An 18,134-nucleotide genomic window follows, 5' to 3' on the forward strand; every position below is an offset into this window, starting at 1 on the left:
AAAAAAACCACACACAACGACAGATTTATGAAACTGCAAAAAAGGTTTTAATAGGAAAAAGAGACACAACCAGAAATAGTATAAAACAGCTTTCAGAAATAGGAAAGTATTTCTTTGGCACTTTCCCACAGAGCTGATGTAGTGTTTACGCACAATTCCCTCAAAGAAAATGACACTGCTCTAACACATAAATAACAACAGGATTGTAGATACACACAAACATTTCCTTTGGTTGATCAAGGCCAGCGGGGTTTTTTTTTTTTTTAGTTTCAGTGCAGTTGTTTGTCACAATACACACACACTTAACACCACACAGCCCATTAAACTATTCCTTAATGGTGAAAAGCAGCCAGCAGTAGCAGTATAATAGAAACATTAATGTTGTTTATGCAGGAGTACACTGTAGGAAGTAATATGAGTGTCCAGCCAGCAGCCATTTTGATTTATAGCAGGAAAAGCAAAGGTGTTACTGATAACGCTAATAATGAATGTTTAATTGAAGTCACACCTGTGCCTGTTTTCACTGACTGACCTGTCAAAATGTTTGCCATGAAAAAAGGCCTATATTGAAGATCAGGCAGTGACAATTGGTCATGTACAACTGTGCTTTACAGGCAAAAGGTTCAGTTCAAATAATATGAGCCTCTGCTATGTGTGTCTGATTATAAAAGGTGCAAGTGGGTGAATGAAAAGACATTTAAATCCACAAATGTGATCCTCACGTTGTTTACATCCAAAAATACCGCTGCCTTAAATAAGCAGTTTGACATCCATATCTTAGTGCAATGGGAGTTGTTTTCATTTGTTATTCATGGTCATACATTGTTAACACCTGCTTGTTAACAATGTTCAGATGGGAACTGAACTTAATCTCAGTTCAGCAATGAACACTGTTGACTGACCACATTTAGCACCACTAAACCACAATACAATGTACAAAGAACACTGCAGGAAGAGACGGTTAGAAAAAACTGATTTAAGTCATTTAATGAAAGGCTTGTCTTAGCCAGTGTAACTTGCTATCTTAAGAATGTTTGCGGATTTATCTGACTGTTAAACAGCCTTTCTGTCTCGAAACTGAGTGACATTGTAAACCGTTCACCCCTCACACCAAAGCCCAAAGAGAAAATCAGCAATTTTATATCACAGCACACAGGAGTTGTTTATCCTCTGCTGCCACCATTACAAAGTTCATATCATTTTTTGATTTTGGTGCTTTGTTCAGATTTACTTCAGTGACAAGTTAACAAATAAGGCAACAGTAGACCAGCAGCTCCCTTGTCCCCACAAACCAAAAATGGTACATTTCTCTAGGGACTGAGTGGTTGATAAAGCAAAATATTCCCTTTTAGGATTCAAAAAGCAAATCAAAATGTTGTAGCCCTCTTCCCTGTCTCCTGCAGCTGTAAAGGTTAACCATCTGTGTTTATGAGCTGTGGTAGAGGTGGACAGTGCTGGCCACAGCCTGCTTGTATCTGTGTTCCACCTGGACGCTGACGCTGTCACTCAGATCCTCTGCTGTGTCTCCAAAACCGTGATAGTGTCCGTAATACTGGAAGTCACTGCAGTCTTCTCCCATCAGCCCCCTCCAGCCTGGCCGCTGGGACACACAGCTGCTGGGACTCCTGTTCAGGTGCAGAGAGCCGCACATTTCGGGTGAGGAGTTATGGGTCGGTGTTGCTGCTGGCAGCTGCTTATCTGGAGGGGATGGTGTTGAGGGGAAGCTTCTGGGCAGCTCAGGGTCATCCTGGGCAGTGCGAGACAGTGTGTGATGATGGTCATGATGGATGGTGTTATCACCTGATCGGGAGTTAAAAGCAAACAACTTGGTAAGCTTGCAATCTTAGTTTCATCAGCATAATGTCAATAATCCCACAGAAACTTCACTCCCACCTGCGTGGAGTTTGTGTGCAGACTCTGTGTTCATGCTCTCCACCTCCTCGCCTTCACTGCTGCCGTTCATCTGCACCAACATGTCTGCAGCAGAAGACACAAACAACATCATACAGCTGATCGACACTCCACAACAAAGTGACACTCGCTGTCTTCTTACTCTCTGCTCTCCTTGCTTTCTTCACATGTCCACAGTCCATGGTGGGCGTCAGCCTCTTTCTGCTGAGCCGGCCCTGACCGCAGGGTGCGTTTCCATTCTGCACATCATTTATATGGAGATCGCCGAGTTGCAGCAGGTGCTTGTGTGCATTGGAGATGAAGCTAAAACAGTCGAGGAAGCCGTGTGTGTGGGCCAGGTCTGCTGCTGTCTGCCCCCTGTTGTTCCTTAAACTGAGGGAGAAAAAGAGTGTGAGACAAACCAATTCTTGTTGGCGCGTAACAATCATCTCTAAGCTGTCTGTATCCTATGATCTTACTATCTTACTATGATCAATCTCAGATTCTGACACATATTTAGTGCAGCCTGAGCCGTTTGTGCCTTACTCCTAGAACAAGCCTATGACAGGCAGACACTTGCTTAGTGTAAACATGGCTGCCAGCTGGGACACAAGAAAAAAAAGGGTTTTAGGCACGATTTTAAACTCTATGCCTGCTTGTATCTAAAATATCTTGAGAATAATGTTTGCTATTTTATCTCACTGTTGGAAATCCCTTTCCAACTAGAAAGTGAAGTCTGTGTTGCTTTTTGGTCACTCTGCACTAAACTACATTGAAAACATGTGTGATTTTACATCACAGCAAACAGGAGTTGTTGATCCACCGTTGCCTCACGACTAAGTTCAAATGTGTTATTTTGTGACTTTGGTCCTTTTGTGACCTTCACTCAGAGTCACCTGCATGACAAAAAGTCACCAAAAAAAAAAAAACACCAGTAGACCAGCAGCTCCTGTGTCCCCGTGAGCTAAAAACACAGATTTGCTCAATGGATTTTGGTGCAGAAGACTTAATTGGTTAACAAAGTCACATAAGGCTTTTGAATGGTGAGATAAAGCAGCTAACATATTCTTTAGATATAATGGTCTCGAGCTGGTGTATATTTCATCAGTTGAGCATTTTCTTTTCGTGTTTTAAATGAGAGTGAGCTCATGCTGCACAGACAGTGTGTCAGTACCTAACACAACCACACCTCAAATAATATAACCACCCCTTTAATACCAACCATGTTAATACAATCAAAACAAATTACAGTTAAAACATAATTTGAAGCAAAAGTTAAAAAGAAGCATTTGAATTTATACATGATCTCCTGACACATTTATCATCCCTGTCAATCTTTGGCTAACTCCTGAGGCATGTCCAGTTAGTTCAGTTTGTTAGCACTGTGTCTGTGAACAGTTAGTTGTAAGCTAGGCATGCATGTCTGCACATTATCTACAATAATTATCATCTGTGTTTTTCTGAGCATTGAAACCATTCACGACAGGAAGTACCTCGCCAGCGTGCCAGCTGCCAGAAACTGTAGGGAAGCGATTGTGAACACACATTGCCACAACTGTAAGACGCTGGCTGATGCATGCGTGCCACACTCTGCAGTGCCTATACGGACTGCTTCCTCTTTCTGCCATTACTTGAGACAATCATGTTCAAATTGAATAGCTGTAAAACATCAGAACGTGCAGGGTGTTGGTCTTTGCCAGCACAATTTGGTTTATCTTTACACAATATAAGCACATGATCCACAAGCAAATATTAAGACAAGTTAGGACCAATAACACAGTGTCAGGTTAAATTATTGTACACTCTTAATTCATGATGCTATACGTGAGAGGCTGAAAAACTCATGATGTGTATTTACTGATATGGAATTCATCTCCAAATCCACCACTAAAATGTAACAAGTTAAAATTCTGAATATTGAGGCATAATAATGTAGCAGCATTGTCAATTTTAATTATGACAATCTTGAATGGAAAATTGTGAGAGCTCCATCCAAGTGGTTTATATTAAAGTGCCACAAGGGGGAGCCTACAACTTGTGATGCAAAGAAACAATTAGTTTCTTGCCAAAACATAAGGTGAGGGGATTTCAGTGTTTCATGCACATTTTCCACATTTAATTAGCTAAATAATTCTGTCATTCTGTCGACCTGCTGTTTTTATTGGTGGCAATATTCAGATTCTAATTAGAAATACCATTTTCCACAGCAAGTAACTTGCACAAAATCTTCTGAAACAATTGATCTCTCACACTCAAGCAATTTAAATGTTTTAAATATAGGTGCATTGTGACAATAATAATGTCAGAGTGTCATACATGAGCTTTTCTGCCTTTGCAAAATGTCAACATTCACACTAACTAACCTGTGCAGATAGACACTTAAGAAAAACCTAAATAACATTATATTCAGTGTGAACTTTATTAATTCATTAAATATGTTTCACTTCGACAAATCTGTCAATCAGCTGTTTGGAGAACAGCCTATAAAACATATGGAATATCTGGAAAACATAGCTTTCGCACTGTGTACAATGTAATCCCTGAATCTTCATATATACTCAGAAACAATTAAATGTCAACACAACAGTGAGCTGAGAGGAACAGTATAGAACTGGGACAATCCTAAATACCTAAGAATTTTTTTCAAGTTAATCAGTTAAAAACAGAGCTGCTGCACTGAGGTTAAACAGCAGGATACTTACTGTGGTTTAGCTCCTGCTACCAACAGAACTTGGATACACTCCAGGCTACCTGAGCGAGCTGCCTTATGGATAGGAGCCTCACCTACAACGTCCTGAAGACACAATGATAATCTCTCAGAATGTTCAATTTAAATTGGTACTAGTGAATACCTAGCATTGTAACATGCAGATGGTATACCACTGCTGCTGGACAGTTCTGGATAACTGACCTGCCTGTTGACGTCCGCTCCAGCTTGAGTCAGCCACACCACACAGTGAGGATGTCCACCAAATGCTGCAGTGTGCATTGGTGTCTGGTTGAGGTGACTGGTCACCACATTCACCTCACAGCCCATCTGCACCAGGTGCATCACACACTCCATCTGCATGGGAAGTAATACAGAATGCAAAGCAGGTCAATAAACTGTCACTAGGTTTCCATCAGCCCGCTTATAAAATTGTGTAATTCTTGATATACTGTGCACAGATTTTATACTTGTGGCAGGTGTAACAGTTGGCATAGTTTATGAAGGTTATGGCAAAAAGTTAAATGGAAATGCAATTTTTTTTATGTCAACATGTTGTACCTTTGTGTACCTCTTATGCAGTGACTTGGACTTATTTGCTTCAATATTCACTTAGCAGTTTATTATGACTTTTGCCTCATAATACTTTATATTTATTACTTTATACGGTTGCACCTGTTCTTTTTTTTTTAACCAACAATGTCTTGACACAAGTGCCATTTTGAGTGCATGTTTGAGTATGTTTTAAATAATAACAATACAAATTATATATACATTTCCTGTTTATGATTTGGCGCCTGCATCGCCATTGGCTACATCTGAACCAATCGAAATGCTCCAAACCCTTTCACTTGATTTTTTTTCACTCTAGACAACTTTATTATACGGTAACAACTTGACATAAGGATATTCAATTGTAGAGCCAACTTCCCCAACTAACATTATTTACATTAAACATGCACATCGGTCGCCATTCTTCGCCATTTTAATTGAGAATAATGAGGGGGAAAAGTCTTACGCCTTGACAGGCCGGCTACAGTTTGTGAAGCTAAGTTTTGCAGCCTTTGAGAATCCCTTTTATGTAACTGAAACCGTGACTATCAGAGTTTGAATTTGTTTAGAATATTAACAAGTACCTGTCCATAATGAGCAGCCCAGTGTAAGGGAGTCCAGCCGTGGCAGGAGTCCTCAGTAGTGAGAGGAGCCCTGGTCATAAGCTGTCCTGACAGCGACACCAAAGCCCCGACATCTCCATCCCGGCAGGCGCGATGGATGGGGAACCGGCTCACAAACACCTCATCACCGGACAAGTCTGGTCCTTGTCCCGCAGACATGAGGGAGCTGTGGCAGACAGAAGCGTTTCTCTCCGCCGCCCCCGGTCCCATAAATGACAGATTTAAAAAAACAAACGTTCAAACACAAAGGAAGAGGAGATCAGCTCATCCGAGCGGCTGGAAAATCTCAAAACCAGGACTGGAAGAGCTGGGCAACCAGGAGTGTTGGAATAGTTCTTCTTTCGTAATCTGTGGCAGTCTACACGCTGCAAAGGCGCATTACTGCCCCCCTCGGGTTATTTTTGGATTTACATTTATAGTGTAGAATCAATTTACTCTATAAATGAGGCCGTGATGAGAACATGTGTTAACGTTTTTGCAGCGGTCTGTATCTCAAATTATCGGCAGATTCGACACAGTTTGTTAGCACTGACACAGTTTGGGCTAAAACATACTATTGCTGAAAAGCCATCCGTAGATACACCCGTTACTGCGCCCCTTAGAGGTCGGATATACAGTATACCCTCAACATACAAGTAAGTAGGAGTCATAATTGATCTTAAAATGTCTTTTAATGGGTCGAAAAACTCCAGGCTCCCTTAATAAAACATTGTAAATTAGTTTGTAATGATGCTAGTTTTGCAACAACCATTTTAACTCTGTCTGAAATACAGTTCTTAATGCTTTAGAAAAGTAGCTTAATTGAAGTTTAGCTTTGTTAGTCGAATAGCAGTAACGTGTCATGTGGTCCACTTTAGCCAACACTGAAATACCTTAACATTTATTTGATATATTGCTTCGATATTTGCAAATTAGTATGCCAGCAGTCAAAAAAGTGCAGTATTGAAAACAATAAATCCAACAAACTAGCAATCATGTACATTAACATTTTTAGCATTAGCATACTGAGAAATATTGGCATTAGTATAACATATAAATGTTCACAATCCACTCAGGAAAATAGGACGTGCAGTAAAAGAAGAGAAAGATGATAAAAAAACACACCAGCAAGAGAATGTCTGCACCAGTAGGTGGGAATCCTCTGTTTCAGATTCATAAAGCAAAGGTAGGCATTGTCACAGGTCACATACTGTAAGACATCATTGCTTTCTTGATTAACTGATTAGTTGTTTTGTCCATAAAATGTCCGAAAATTGTTAAAACCTGAAAACATCCTTAAATGTCCTATTATGTCCACAAATCAGATACTCAGTTATAGAGGAGCAAAGAAATCAGAAAATCTTCACATTTAAGAAGCTGGAATTACAGAACTTGTCTTTATGATTTTTGTGAAAATAAACCAACACTCAATTACCGATCATTTAATTGTTGCAGATTTATTTTGTAGGTGGACAGGGGTCATGCAACATGATCTCCTTTGAGCTTGACTTGAATTTTCTCTTGATTTCTCCAAGGATGACTTTGTCAGAGTGCGGAAGAGAGATTTAGAGAGGCTGACCACAGAAGTCATGCAGCTGAGGGAGTTCCTACCCAGAGTCCTGAACAGTGACCTCATTGAAACGCTGCATAAAGCCCAAACAGTTCACACAGGTGTGTCGATGCAGAGTCAGACTATTGTTTATATCAGGGTTGCCAGGTTTGTGCACCAAAACCAGCCTGATACCATTCATGTACACAGTTTCTGAAGTGTGGTTGTCTGTGGCACTGACTGTGTGTGTGTGTGTAGTGAGAGAGCACCTTGTGCAGGAGCAGGAGCAGCTGCGTCAGGAGTGTCTGCACCTTCAGTCTCGACTGGATGCGGTGCAGACTGAATGTCAGAAAGAGAGAGAGGTAACCCTTTTTTAAAGGCATAGTAGTGGTCACTGAACTAATATAACACACTGATGAATAGAACAATAACATTTAAAAAAACGTTTTGTGTGTGTACAGGAGAAGCTGCTGCTGCGTGAACAGCTGTGGCAGAGCGGTGCAGAGCTGCAGCAGCAGGCAGACTTCTGCTCTGCTCTGGGGTCTGCCACCTGTGGTCTGCTGTGGAAATGCTCTACCAGTGAGGACACAGTTGAATGTTGGCTGGCTGATGTGAGTTGTCTCCCCCTGTCTGTGTGTGCGTGTAGAGGTTGTCCGTATTAGTATGATGCGGTTATCTCTACACGGGAACCAAATATGACAAATGCAGCGCTCTAAACAGATTTGTTTCCCCACTTCCTGTGTGTGTGCTGATGGTGCAGGCAAACCTGCAGGCCTTTCTGTTCATAGCTACTCAGACTCTGGAGAGCTTTGTCAGCTCTTTAGACATGGAGGAGAAAACTCAAACTGAGGACCACCACTCCAACGAGCACCAGTTTGTGTTGGCTCTGGCTGGAATCATAACTAGTGAGTTCACAGGCTCTGTGTTACAACGTATGACAATTGTTTTCATTGTAGATGTATCTGCCGATTATTTTCTCAATCAATCATTCAGTATTTTAGTCCATAAGATGCAGAGAATGTTGTAAAATGTTGATCCTTGTTTCAGATATTCAGTTTATTGTAGACGGGAAAAGAAACAACATTATTTAATTTTAAAAAAATGAACTCACCTGCTTTGTGTTTATTTCCCATGAATCAGACCTAGCTGCTGTATCATGTGGACGGAACTTCCTGTCCACCTCGGCTCAAACCCTCCTGGAGCATCTGATGAAGCTTCTGACGCAGATAAAGCACGGTGTCTTCCCCAAACTGAAAGTGTACGTGTACAAAATATAAGTGAACTAAAAAGAGGCAAAAATTACCACTTCTTTTCAAAATTAAGTGAAATGTTCAAGTGAATTAAGTTAATTAAAACCTAGGCTATCTATATGTGGGCAGTGGGTGTCAGTGCATTGCTTGTGTTTTCACGACACTGTCTCTGCTGTTTTTCTGCTGCAGGCTGATGTTGATGGCTCTGTACAATGTCAGCATCAATGTGAACGGGCTGAAGCACATTAGTCAGAACCCAGGACTCATGCCTCTCATCTGGACCCAGCTGAACGGTGAGAGACGCAACAACCACACTTGAGTACAAAGAATTCATGCGTAACATCTATGTGTCGTTCTGAAACTCTCTCATCTCATCTGTTAAAATCATCTGTGTGACAGATGGACATTGGGAGGTTTGTCTCCACTCTCTGCGTCTCCTGCAGTCGGTCTTGTTGGAGGACGAGGCGCTGCTCCTGCTAGGCTCCACCCTGCTCAACCCAGACCTCCAGGCTCGCGTCAGGGAGCTCACCACAAGTGAGAAGCCGAGCCTGAAACTGGCGGCCCAGCAGGCACTGGAGGATCTGCACGCCCTCCATCAGGTACTACACTGTTTGTTTTTTTTGCCCAAGTCAAAGCAAAGTCTGAATCTAATGACAGTTTTAAGCAGACATGGGAAGTGTTGAGGACACTCTTGAGAAGAGATGACATGTTTCAGCTCTGTGTTAGACGTCATCTGAAAACATGTATTACATCACCAGTCACGTACAATATAAAGAGATCAAATATTAAATTAACTTTAATAATAACAAATTATATACAAAAGTGACTTAAATGAACCTTTATCAAAATCGTTTTCGGATTAACTTTTTGGATGAAAAAAATGGTTTTTAGTGCACTAGTGCTATGGATTTTAGTACTAAGTCTGAGCAGGGTCTTTGTGTGTTTTCAGGGTCGGGGAAGTAAACAGAACACCGTGTGATGCAGACTCAGCATCTTCAGGCCAGTTCTGTGTTTGAACTGTTGTCAGCACTTCATGTGCAAAGTGTGAAATGTAGAGATTTAGTTTGAGTTTATCTTACATTTGTAAATTTTTTGAGCATTCAAATAAAAGTTTGTTTCCGTTTTAATGTGAATGTGACAACACAATATGTTCGCGATATATTAAAGGTGCTCTCTTTCTAAGATATTTAAAATGTCTCGCACTGCTTTATTGAAACAGTGTGTCACGGGCAGAGAGTCAGAATCTAGGTCACAGGTTTCTCTGCTAATCAGGAGTGATTGGGTGAACCTGTGTTCTCCCACAGCTGAGGACACTCAAAACACCAACTCTACTTGAATTCCACACACAAAACACTTACAAATAAATACACAGTAGTGAAGTAAAATATAACAAAGGAAAAATGATTCTCAATCAACATATTAAATATACTTCACTGTCCCCATAGGGAAATGTTTATAATGTCTGCCTAAAGATAAGATATGATAATCTTTTAGCCCTTTAACACCTAACCCTAAAAATGCGTGCACTTTTTTGCTTAATTTAACCATAAAAGGACAAGAGAATGTTCTTTTGCCCAGAATATTTTCCTATATCTGGCAGTTATTTACAATTTACTGCATGTCAAAATACTGTTTTAACAATTTAAAATGAAGAAAAACAAAAAGGTTTATTTAGAAAATCTCTGAACCCAGATTTTGCATGTTAAATTTGAACAGTATAAAACATATTTACAATAACTTGAGTCAATTGAGTCTCTCAATGTCTCTTTGTCTCTCAAAAACAGGCCAAAAAATTGAAACTATGTACAGGTGTTCTTCCCACTCTCTTCTCTTTGGTCACAACGACGTTGATTCTCCGGCTTCCTGAAACAGCATGCGTGACATTACCGTAATAACAACATGTTGGCTTTGATGTGCAACTTCTCAGCTTTCAGAAGCCGTTGGAATTTTTCTGATAGTACAAAACGTTGCCTTGTGCAAACGTGTCGTCAGCGATACGCTCGGTTTAAAGGGTTATAGTTATCACATTATTAAATGTATTACATTCAACAGTATAGTGTCTAGCGTTAATTATAGTTATTTATGTGTGACCAATATCGCTCGTTTAAATTTGGGAACTTGCTGTCGGAATTGTCTGGGCTATTCGAAGTGTCAGTTTATTGCACATAGCCACTGCATACTACATACCTGTGTTTGTTGGCGTGGTGTTGCAAAATCCGCTGACTCATTGTTATGCAAGCAAACTGCATTTAGCAAAATCTGCTGACTCATTGTAATGCAGGCACACCGCATTCAGGGAGTCTTTATTGTTAAGGTCAGACATGATATTCACCCACACATCTTGCACTTGCTTAACTTTTACCTGTGGATTAAATTCTGCCAAATTGATCCTCTCAGGTAGCCCACAGTGCTGTGTGAGTGCGAGGGGGAGTGGCTACAGTAGAGGGGCGAAAGCCAATGTGTGCTTCTTTTACAGATGTCTTGCTACGGGCACTGCACTTACTCATGCCTGTAGCAAGACATCTGATGCTGGATTGTTAGGGAGGCTTCTTCCTCCAGAACCCCTTTATTGACACATCGGTCCAGAAAGGAGGTATCCCGGGTGTACCAGGATGCCTAGAACACACTGGAGTAGTGACCTCCCTGATCAGGGAGGCACGTGAGGGGAAAGGAGACCTTGCCTCTTCGCCCTTGCCATGAACATGGTAGTCAAGGCAGCTGAAATGGAATGCAGAGGCCCTCTGTCCAGGTCCAGGCGCTGGACATGAAGGTGACCTGGGCTGAACTTTGGCAGGCAGAACCTCAGCGCATCAAGTTCATCATCACAGCTGTGTATGACATCCTTCCTAGCCCAGGTAATGTCCATCTCTGGGGCATGGCCGACTCACCAGCTTGTGCTTTGTGCTCTGGGAGAGGTTCACCCCCGCACATCCTCAGCAACTGCCCAAAAGCACTGGGGGAGGCATGACCAAGTGTTGAAGGTAGCTGCTGGAGCCATCTCCAAAGCCGTTGCCCATATCACCACCAACAAGCACCAGCAAGAAACATCACCTTTGTCAGGGCTGGAGAGCAGCCCCAGCCACAACCCAAACCAGCGGCCAGCCTACTTACCGAAGCTTCGGATAGACTTGGGCAAGGAACTGAAGTTCCCGGATCACGTCATAACAACATCCTTGAGGCCAGACATTGTGCTTTCTTCTGTCTCTGGAAGGCAAGTGCTAATGATAGAATTGACAGTTACATGGGAGGGCCGCATCGAGGAGGCAAGCGAGTGGAAGCGGAACTGGTGGAGCAATGCCAAGGAAGAGGCTGGAAAGCACGCTGCAAACCTGTCGAAGTGGGGTGCCGGGGTTTAGATGGCCGCTCACTGTGCAAAGTTTATTCTATGCTAGGCATCACAGGGGCTGCGAAGAGAAAAGCCATAAAGAACACCATGGAGGCTGCAGAGAGAGCCTCCAGATGGCTTGGCTTTGGATCAGGAGGATTTGTATTTGTAAGAGAACAGCAGGTCTTGTGTGAGAGTTGGTGCAAATGACAGGAAGTATGAGATGAGACTTGAAAACTCTCACCTTATTGGAACAGGTCATGTGTTGTTTTTATAAAAACATACACGTGTAATGTAAGGTAAACCTTTGAATTTTTTGAAAAAAATCCCAGATGATTTTTTAGCTCTTTACTTCAGAGATGTTTGTGGCTATTTATTTATATTCAGGTAAACAACCTGTTTCCAACTTTATTATTTTTTAATTATTTATTATGTATAAAGCTGCTTGCGTTGCAGTTTATTCGCCTGATCCAGGTCACAGGTTTCACAGGTAATCGGGGTTCATTGGCTGCACCTGTGTGTTTTCCCCCACAGCTGAGTGCAATCAGCCCGTGGCTGCAGCAGAGCCTTTATAAGCAGGTCTTAGATGTGCATGTGTCTCCGGGGAGTCAACATGTTCTGCTGGGGGTTCTGTGTAGCTGCTGTGAATGAAATTGTGTAGTGGGTTTACTTTTAATTTGGTGGTTGTGGTGCAGAGTTTTGTTAGATTTGTTTCTCAAACTGTGACCACTGACTGTTGGGTTTTATTTTCTGGGGAAATTTATCATCCCTTTTTGTTGTGTATATATGATACAACATGGATTAAATAGTATTTTCTGCCCATAAATAGCCACCAAGTGACCCAAAATGACAAATTGAAAGTGTTTTTTGGAGGTTTTTGTCAATATATTCCCAGAAATCTAAATAACTGACATGTGTCAAGTGTAGCCTGCTATTGGGAGTCTTTATGTACACAGCCTTGAGCTGTAAATGGGAACATGTGTAGCCTTCTGTCTGGCCTCTACCTCCATTTTGTTCATAGATTTAATATCAAGTGCTGTAGCTTTTTCTGTTGTGTTGATTGGCAGCATCCTGTCATCTCAGCTGATACCAGTCCAACAGCACCACCATGTGGCTGCAGCCTGTATGTGTTTTTCACTAAAATAGATACAGCAGGAAACTAATTCTGAGATGTTTTGATTCTTTTAACCAACATGTCATAAGTGTTGGTTAATGTAGGAGACAACTGGACATGATTTTTTTTTTTTAAGGATGTGCTAAAACATTTAGATTCAAAAAGATGGGAATTGTGTTTGTGATGTTCACAAATAATTAAAGGTAAATAGAGGTCAAATGTTTAGAGAAACAGTGATGAACAATCCTAAACAAATCCGTCATTTACAGATTTTTAACCACTAATGTGAAGTGTCTGCATAAGGGGGACATGCATGGATTATTTTCAGAAATCAAATACAAACAGATCAACTAAAGCTGATTTATATGCATTATAAAACATAAATCAGTCATTGTAAAACAGTGTGTACAGCAGTGATTGCAGGATCACAGGTTCAGTGTTTTAATTCCTTGCTCATATTCAGGTTTTTCAGTTTTAAATGACTATTTTAATTGTATCTTTGAATGTCCACGCTTGCATGCTTACTTATGCCTTTCATATCCTTATGAGAGAAGGATTAGAGACAAAAAAACAATGATTCAGATTACATACAGTACATGGTTTGTACATGTTTGTTTATTTTCCTGGTGATCATTTTAGGGATTCCTTCTCTTTTATCAAAGTGAGACAAAGTGACAGGATAAACCAAAAAAATCCACTAAAAATGCAAACAATAAAACAATTTATGTGGAGACTCACTTTAAAATATATAAGATATATCAATCTCAAAGAACAAATGTGTGCATCACACCTATATATTATTTGAATAAGTAAACCAGTCTTTTTTTTTTCGAGAGATGAATGATTTATTGAATAAATCTTAAGTAAAAGGCTGTAAAAAAAGAGCAAATTTATTTGCCCAAAAATATCACTAACTCGTCCATAACGTCAATAAAATTAGAGCAATTATCATTATACACAGTAGGTAGCAGGAGTGAAGGAAACATGTTTACTTAATGATCTGTAACAAAATATCAATGACTCTAAAGCATTATTATACGAAGTTTCTTGCGTGTGTGTGTAACAGGTGTTCTGTTTTTGGTTGGATGCAGTTGTCATGGATACAGTTTTTTTTTTTCTGTTAATTTACACTTCGTAGATGAGGTGCGATGTGGGAGAAAAGTGTCTGCGCTGCTGATTAGAGCTGTGTTTACAGTATCTTGGTGCTGCGGGAGTGAGCGTGCAGTATTCGGAGGGTGACAATGAGTTTGACGGCTTTCCTAAACCAAGGATAGAAGAGGGCGTAAATCAGGGGGTTCATACAGGAGTTGAGCAACATTACCCAAGTCAGCGCAGCGAAATAAGACAAGCTGGTGGAGGTGTTCTCACCTGCGAGGGCGGGGTAGTAATACGGACAGAAACACATTAGAAACACGGCTATCACAACGCCCAGAGTCGTAGCCGCTTTCCTCTCTGATCTTTTCACAGCGGGAGCAGCAGAGACAGCGACGGCTACTCTCCGCATGGCTCTCACCTGAGAAATGGCAACCACAAACACCCGTACATACAGAACAACCATGATAGTGCAGGGCCCGACAAAGGAGATGAGGAGGTCAAATATGCCTGAGATGTGGCTGATGACCACCACACACTCCCCATGGCAGGAGCTGAACCTGTTGGGCCACGTGATGTGGTCTTTCAGGATCAGACCGTTGTAGAGGACCGAACAGGCCCAGCATAAACAGATTGAAATCTTCACTCTGTTCAGTGTGATCTTAGAGGAATAGAGGAGTGGGTCACAAATGGCCATGTAGCGATCTATGGATATGAGCACCATGTTGCCCAAAGAGCCAGAGAGCAGACTGTAGGACAGGAGAGACATCAGGGCACACATGAGTCTCCCCAGCAGCCAGCATGTCTCCATGTAGCGCAGGCCCTCGATGGGCATCACCAGCAGCCCCACCACCAGGTCGGACACGGCCATAGACAGGAGCAGGGCGTTGGTCGGGGTGTGGAGCTGCTGGAAGTGAGAAATGGAGATGATGACGAGCAGGTTGAGGGTGACGGTGAGCAGCGAGATGCAGCTCAGCAGAGCGTAGAGGAGGGAGATCTCAGAGTGAGGCCGCAGCTGCCGCCTGCACGACAAGTTAACGCCGTGGAAGCAGAGGGGTGGGGCCACAGTGTTGTCCATCAGAGGAGGGAAAGTAACTAAACTCCTGAACAGATGGCAAATTTATCCTCTTCAGCCACAGGGTTAGGGTTAACCCCTCAGTCACTTTTCCAAGAGCCCAAAGAGATGATGCAACTTCTCTCCATCATCAAATCATCATCATCTCTTGTCTGTTTCCCAAGTAACTTAACATTCTTTTTCTTGTTTCAATCCTATAAACACTCTCTTTGCAATTCTTTTAACACTTATTCACACATTTGATGTGTAGAAGCAAATTAAAACAAACACGGGCATAGGAAGCCAGCAACCACTTTCTTTCTTTCCTCTGTCACACTCGCTTATTTACCTACTAGGTGTGTAGGAACCAATTAAAACAGACACAAACACAGGATATAAACAGGTCATGTGACAGAATTAAGAGGTAAATGAAGCAAAAATAATGATTTTAAAAGAACAAACCAGGAAGAACAATTGAAATATAAAGAAGGGGGAAATGGTTATCATCCAGGGAGTTTGGTCAAATTATCTTTCTTTTCTGACAGAGATTGCTTCAGCTCAATATTCACTGGTGTAGATTTACAATGTGACGGAAGTGAGATAACACTGGACTATGAATGACAACTGAAATCCAAGGGTCAGAACGTGTTTGTTTTATATTTCTGATCACTGAGTTTTAGTAGAACACTTAACTCGAAGCATATGTGTATTGTGACAAATTTAGATTTGCCATTCACTCACACTTTCATACAGCACATCTATGCATGGCCGGATCACCCAATGGGCATTATGGGCACAGGCACATGGGGCCCAGCCAAAAGTGTACGAAAAAGAACAATATTTCCCCTTAAATAATTTACAACCAATAGAAATCACGCTCAATGTATTTACCTAAAGGGAATACTTTCAATTGGTCAAGCACAAGTGTGGAAACCATGGTAACTGCCAAGTCCCTAGGGGTGTGTATGACATAGCGCTGACTGAGTGGACATGACTGTGGGAGAGAAAATGAGTGAGAAGTGGTTACTCCGAGCATGAAGGCCCTCACGTCCCATATCGCGGACCCTGGTATACTCACTTGTCAGGGTCCTGTAGTAACAGACTTCACCATCGGGTGGCGGTACAAGTCTGGACGCATTCCTACCGAAGAAGAATACAGCGATGCTACAGCTCCCTCGGACACGTCTGGTTCGAGCAGCTCATCAGCTGAAAGGCTCGTTGGGCAGGGGAGTTAGGAGTGGCGGCCGGTTCGAGGGGCGCCAGGTCGCGGCTCGGATGACTGAGGAGGAAACGGGCCCCCTCCAAGAATTTGTGCCCAGGGGCCCTGGCCCTCTTAATCCGGGCCTGCATCTATGTGCAGCACATTTTCTATCACTCATCTTTCATACACATTCACACGCTCCTGGCACAGCTGTCAGGAGCAACATGGGGTGAAGTGTCTTGCCCAAGGACACATCGGCATTTAGACTAGCGGAGCCGGGAATCAAACCCACAACCTGTCAGTTGAAAGAGGGTTCAGATTTAACCAGTGATTCCTGTCTCTGCACTAAATATTCACAGCTTCACCAATTCCACTCTTTTTTATAAAGCATCATTTATTTTTATTTATTTTTTTATCTAAAAACAAACCAACACCTCTTAAAGTAGATGTTATGTTTTTTGAGTGTATTCAGTATTTCAGGCAAGAACATGAAAAGTGTGTATTTGACACGTTTGCCTGTTTTTTTGTTTGTGTTTTGCTCACTGTTGCATCATATGGGTTTATTTAGTTTAACACCTCGGCGTGTCCCGGTGCCTCAGCGGTTTAGAGGTGTCGCTTCACAAGCATCAAAACAAGGAAACGCACTCATTTCTGCTAATGAGACGACACACGCACGCGTAAGCTCCAACTGTAACTTAAGTCATCCTGCTTCAGTGTCGGGTGAGAAGTTCTAATTTGATCTCAGAGGTTTTACTCTCATGTGCACAGGTTTGTTTTTTTGACTTTAATCCCTGCAGTAGTGACGAAAAGGCCTCTTTATATTTTGGAATAAATCTTAATCGTGTGGTTATATAATATTGTAAAATGAGTTTTGGTTTATTGTTGATGATTTGACGCATTTCAATGTCAAAAGCTCTACCACTGACGTGTTTTAGAAACTGTACAGACCATATTACGGTATTAGAGTCATATGTAAGAAAAGACAGAAAGAAAGTTTCGTTTTTTTTTAATCTAAGAATTCTGACTATAATCTCACAATTCTGACTTTAATATTTGAAGTCTGACTCCGATCTAATTCTGACTTTTTTTCCTCAGAATTCTGAATTTAACTTTCTGACTTTAATCTTAGAATTCTGTCTTTATTCTCAGAATTCTGACTTCAATCTCAGAATTCGTTTTTATTCATACTCTTCCATATGACCTTTTCAGCTGAATTAGTAGTTTTGACCGTCTGACTGTGAAATGATGTGACATTTTTTGGGCTGCATCTCAAATCGATGAATCTGTCAATCATTTCCTTGATCCATCGATGAGTTGTTTGATTCATAAAATGTCAGGTGGTTGGAAAATGTTAATTGGTGTTTGCCAAACCTCAAACCGACGATGATCTCAAATGTCTTGTTTTGGCCACACATGATTCCCATTGAATGATTTTGTTACTTTGGAGCAAATAAAACAAGAAAAAGTTGACATTTAAGAAGTTTTAATTATTAAAAAAAAAAACACTCAAACCGATCATATCATCAAAACAGTTGGTGATTCATTTAATAACACATCATTATTGTAGCCCTAATCATTTTGGGAGACATTGTCAATTCCCACATTTCAGAGGAAAATAGACCTTCTCTCTGCCTTTATGCCGACAAGACTCTTCTCTTTGGATGTAGTCGATTCTCTGCTCTGTCTTTGTTTGAGCTGATTGGCAGGTGTCCATTGAAATGCAGCAAAAAGAACTTCCTGTCTGCACACTGAAAGCTGCAGACGCTGTGAATGACCCAGGTAAATGTCAGGAAACCTT

General features: G+C 41.4%; 3 protein-coding genes across 5 annotated transcripts; 1 reads left to right on the forward strand and 2 right to left on the reverse strand.

Annotated features, from left to right (window-relative positions):
- Positions 1-24: 24 nt before the first annotated feature.
- LOC131445818 (ankyrin repeat domain-containing protein 10-like) lies at positions 25-6,077 on the reverse strand. The gene is made up of 6 exons (XM_058616508.1): positions 5,734-6,077; positions 4,802-4,954; positions 4,593-4,684; positions 2,054-2,283; positions 1,894-1,977; positions 25-1,800 (listed from the first exon to the last, which is right to left on the reverse strand). Exons 1-6 carry the CDS (start codon positions 5,980-5,982, stop codon positions 1,427-1,429), a joined length of 1,182 nt encoding a protein of 393 aa, XP_058472491.1. The 5' UTR covers positions 5,983-6,077; the 3' UTR covers positions 25-1,426.
- A 64-nt stretch (positions 6,078-6,141) lies between these two features.
- On the forward strand, positions 6,142-9,755 carry hsf2bp (heat shock transcription factor 2 binding protein). Of its 3 annotated transcripts, none has more exons than XM_058616528.1 (10): positions 6,142-6,407; positions 6,828-6,937; positions 7,287-7,422; positions 7,559-7,662; positions 7,762-7,911; positions 8,073-8,205; positions 8,441-8,558; positions 8,740-8,843; positions 8,950-9,149; positions 9,500-9,755. In XM_058616528.1, exons 2-10 carry the CDS (start codon positions 6,860-6,862, stop codon positions 9,527-9,529), a joined length of 1,053 nt encoding a protein of 350 aa, XP_058472511.1. In that variant the 5' UTR covers positions 6,142-6,407; positions 6,828-6,859; the 3' UTR covers positions 9,530-9,755. The 3 variants fall into 3 exon arrangements, with proteins under 3 accessions (XP_058472511.1, XP_058472503.1, XP_058472520.1); XM_058616520.1 differs by having other exon boundaries at positions 8,061-8,205; positions 9,500-9,748; XM_058616537.1 differs by lacking the exon at positions 6,828-6,937 and having other exon boundaries at positions 8,061-8,205; positions 9,500-9,753.
- Positions 9,756-14,105: 4,350 nt separating this feature from the next.
- Positions 14,106-15,263, reverse strand: LOC131455340 (trace amine-associated receptor 13c-like). Its single transcript, XM_058622908.1, has one exon. The coding sequence runs from the start codon at positions 15,157-15,159 to the stop codon at positions 14,179-14,181; it is 981 nt and encodes a 326-aa protein (XP_058478891.1). The 5' UTR covers positions 15,160-15,263; the 3' UTR covers positions 14,106-14,178.
- Between the last annotated feature and the right edge of the window lie 2,871 nt (positions 15,264-18,134).

Source organism: Solea solea, chromosome 2 (assembly GCF_958295425.1).
Source record: "Solea solea chromosome 2, fSolSol10.1, whole genome shotgun sequence".
Lineage (NCBI taxonomy): Eukaryota > Metazoa > Chordata > Actinopteri > Pleuronectiformes > Soleidae > Solea > Solea solea.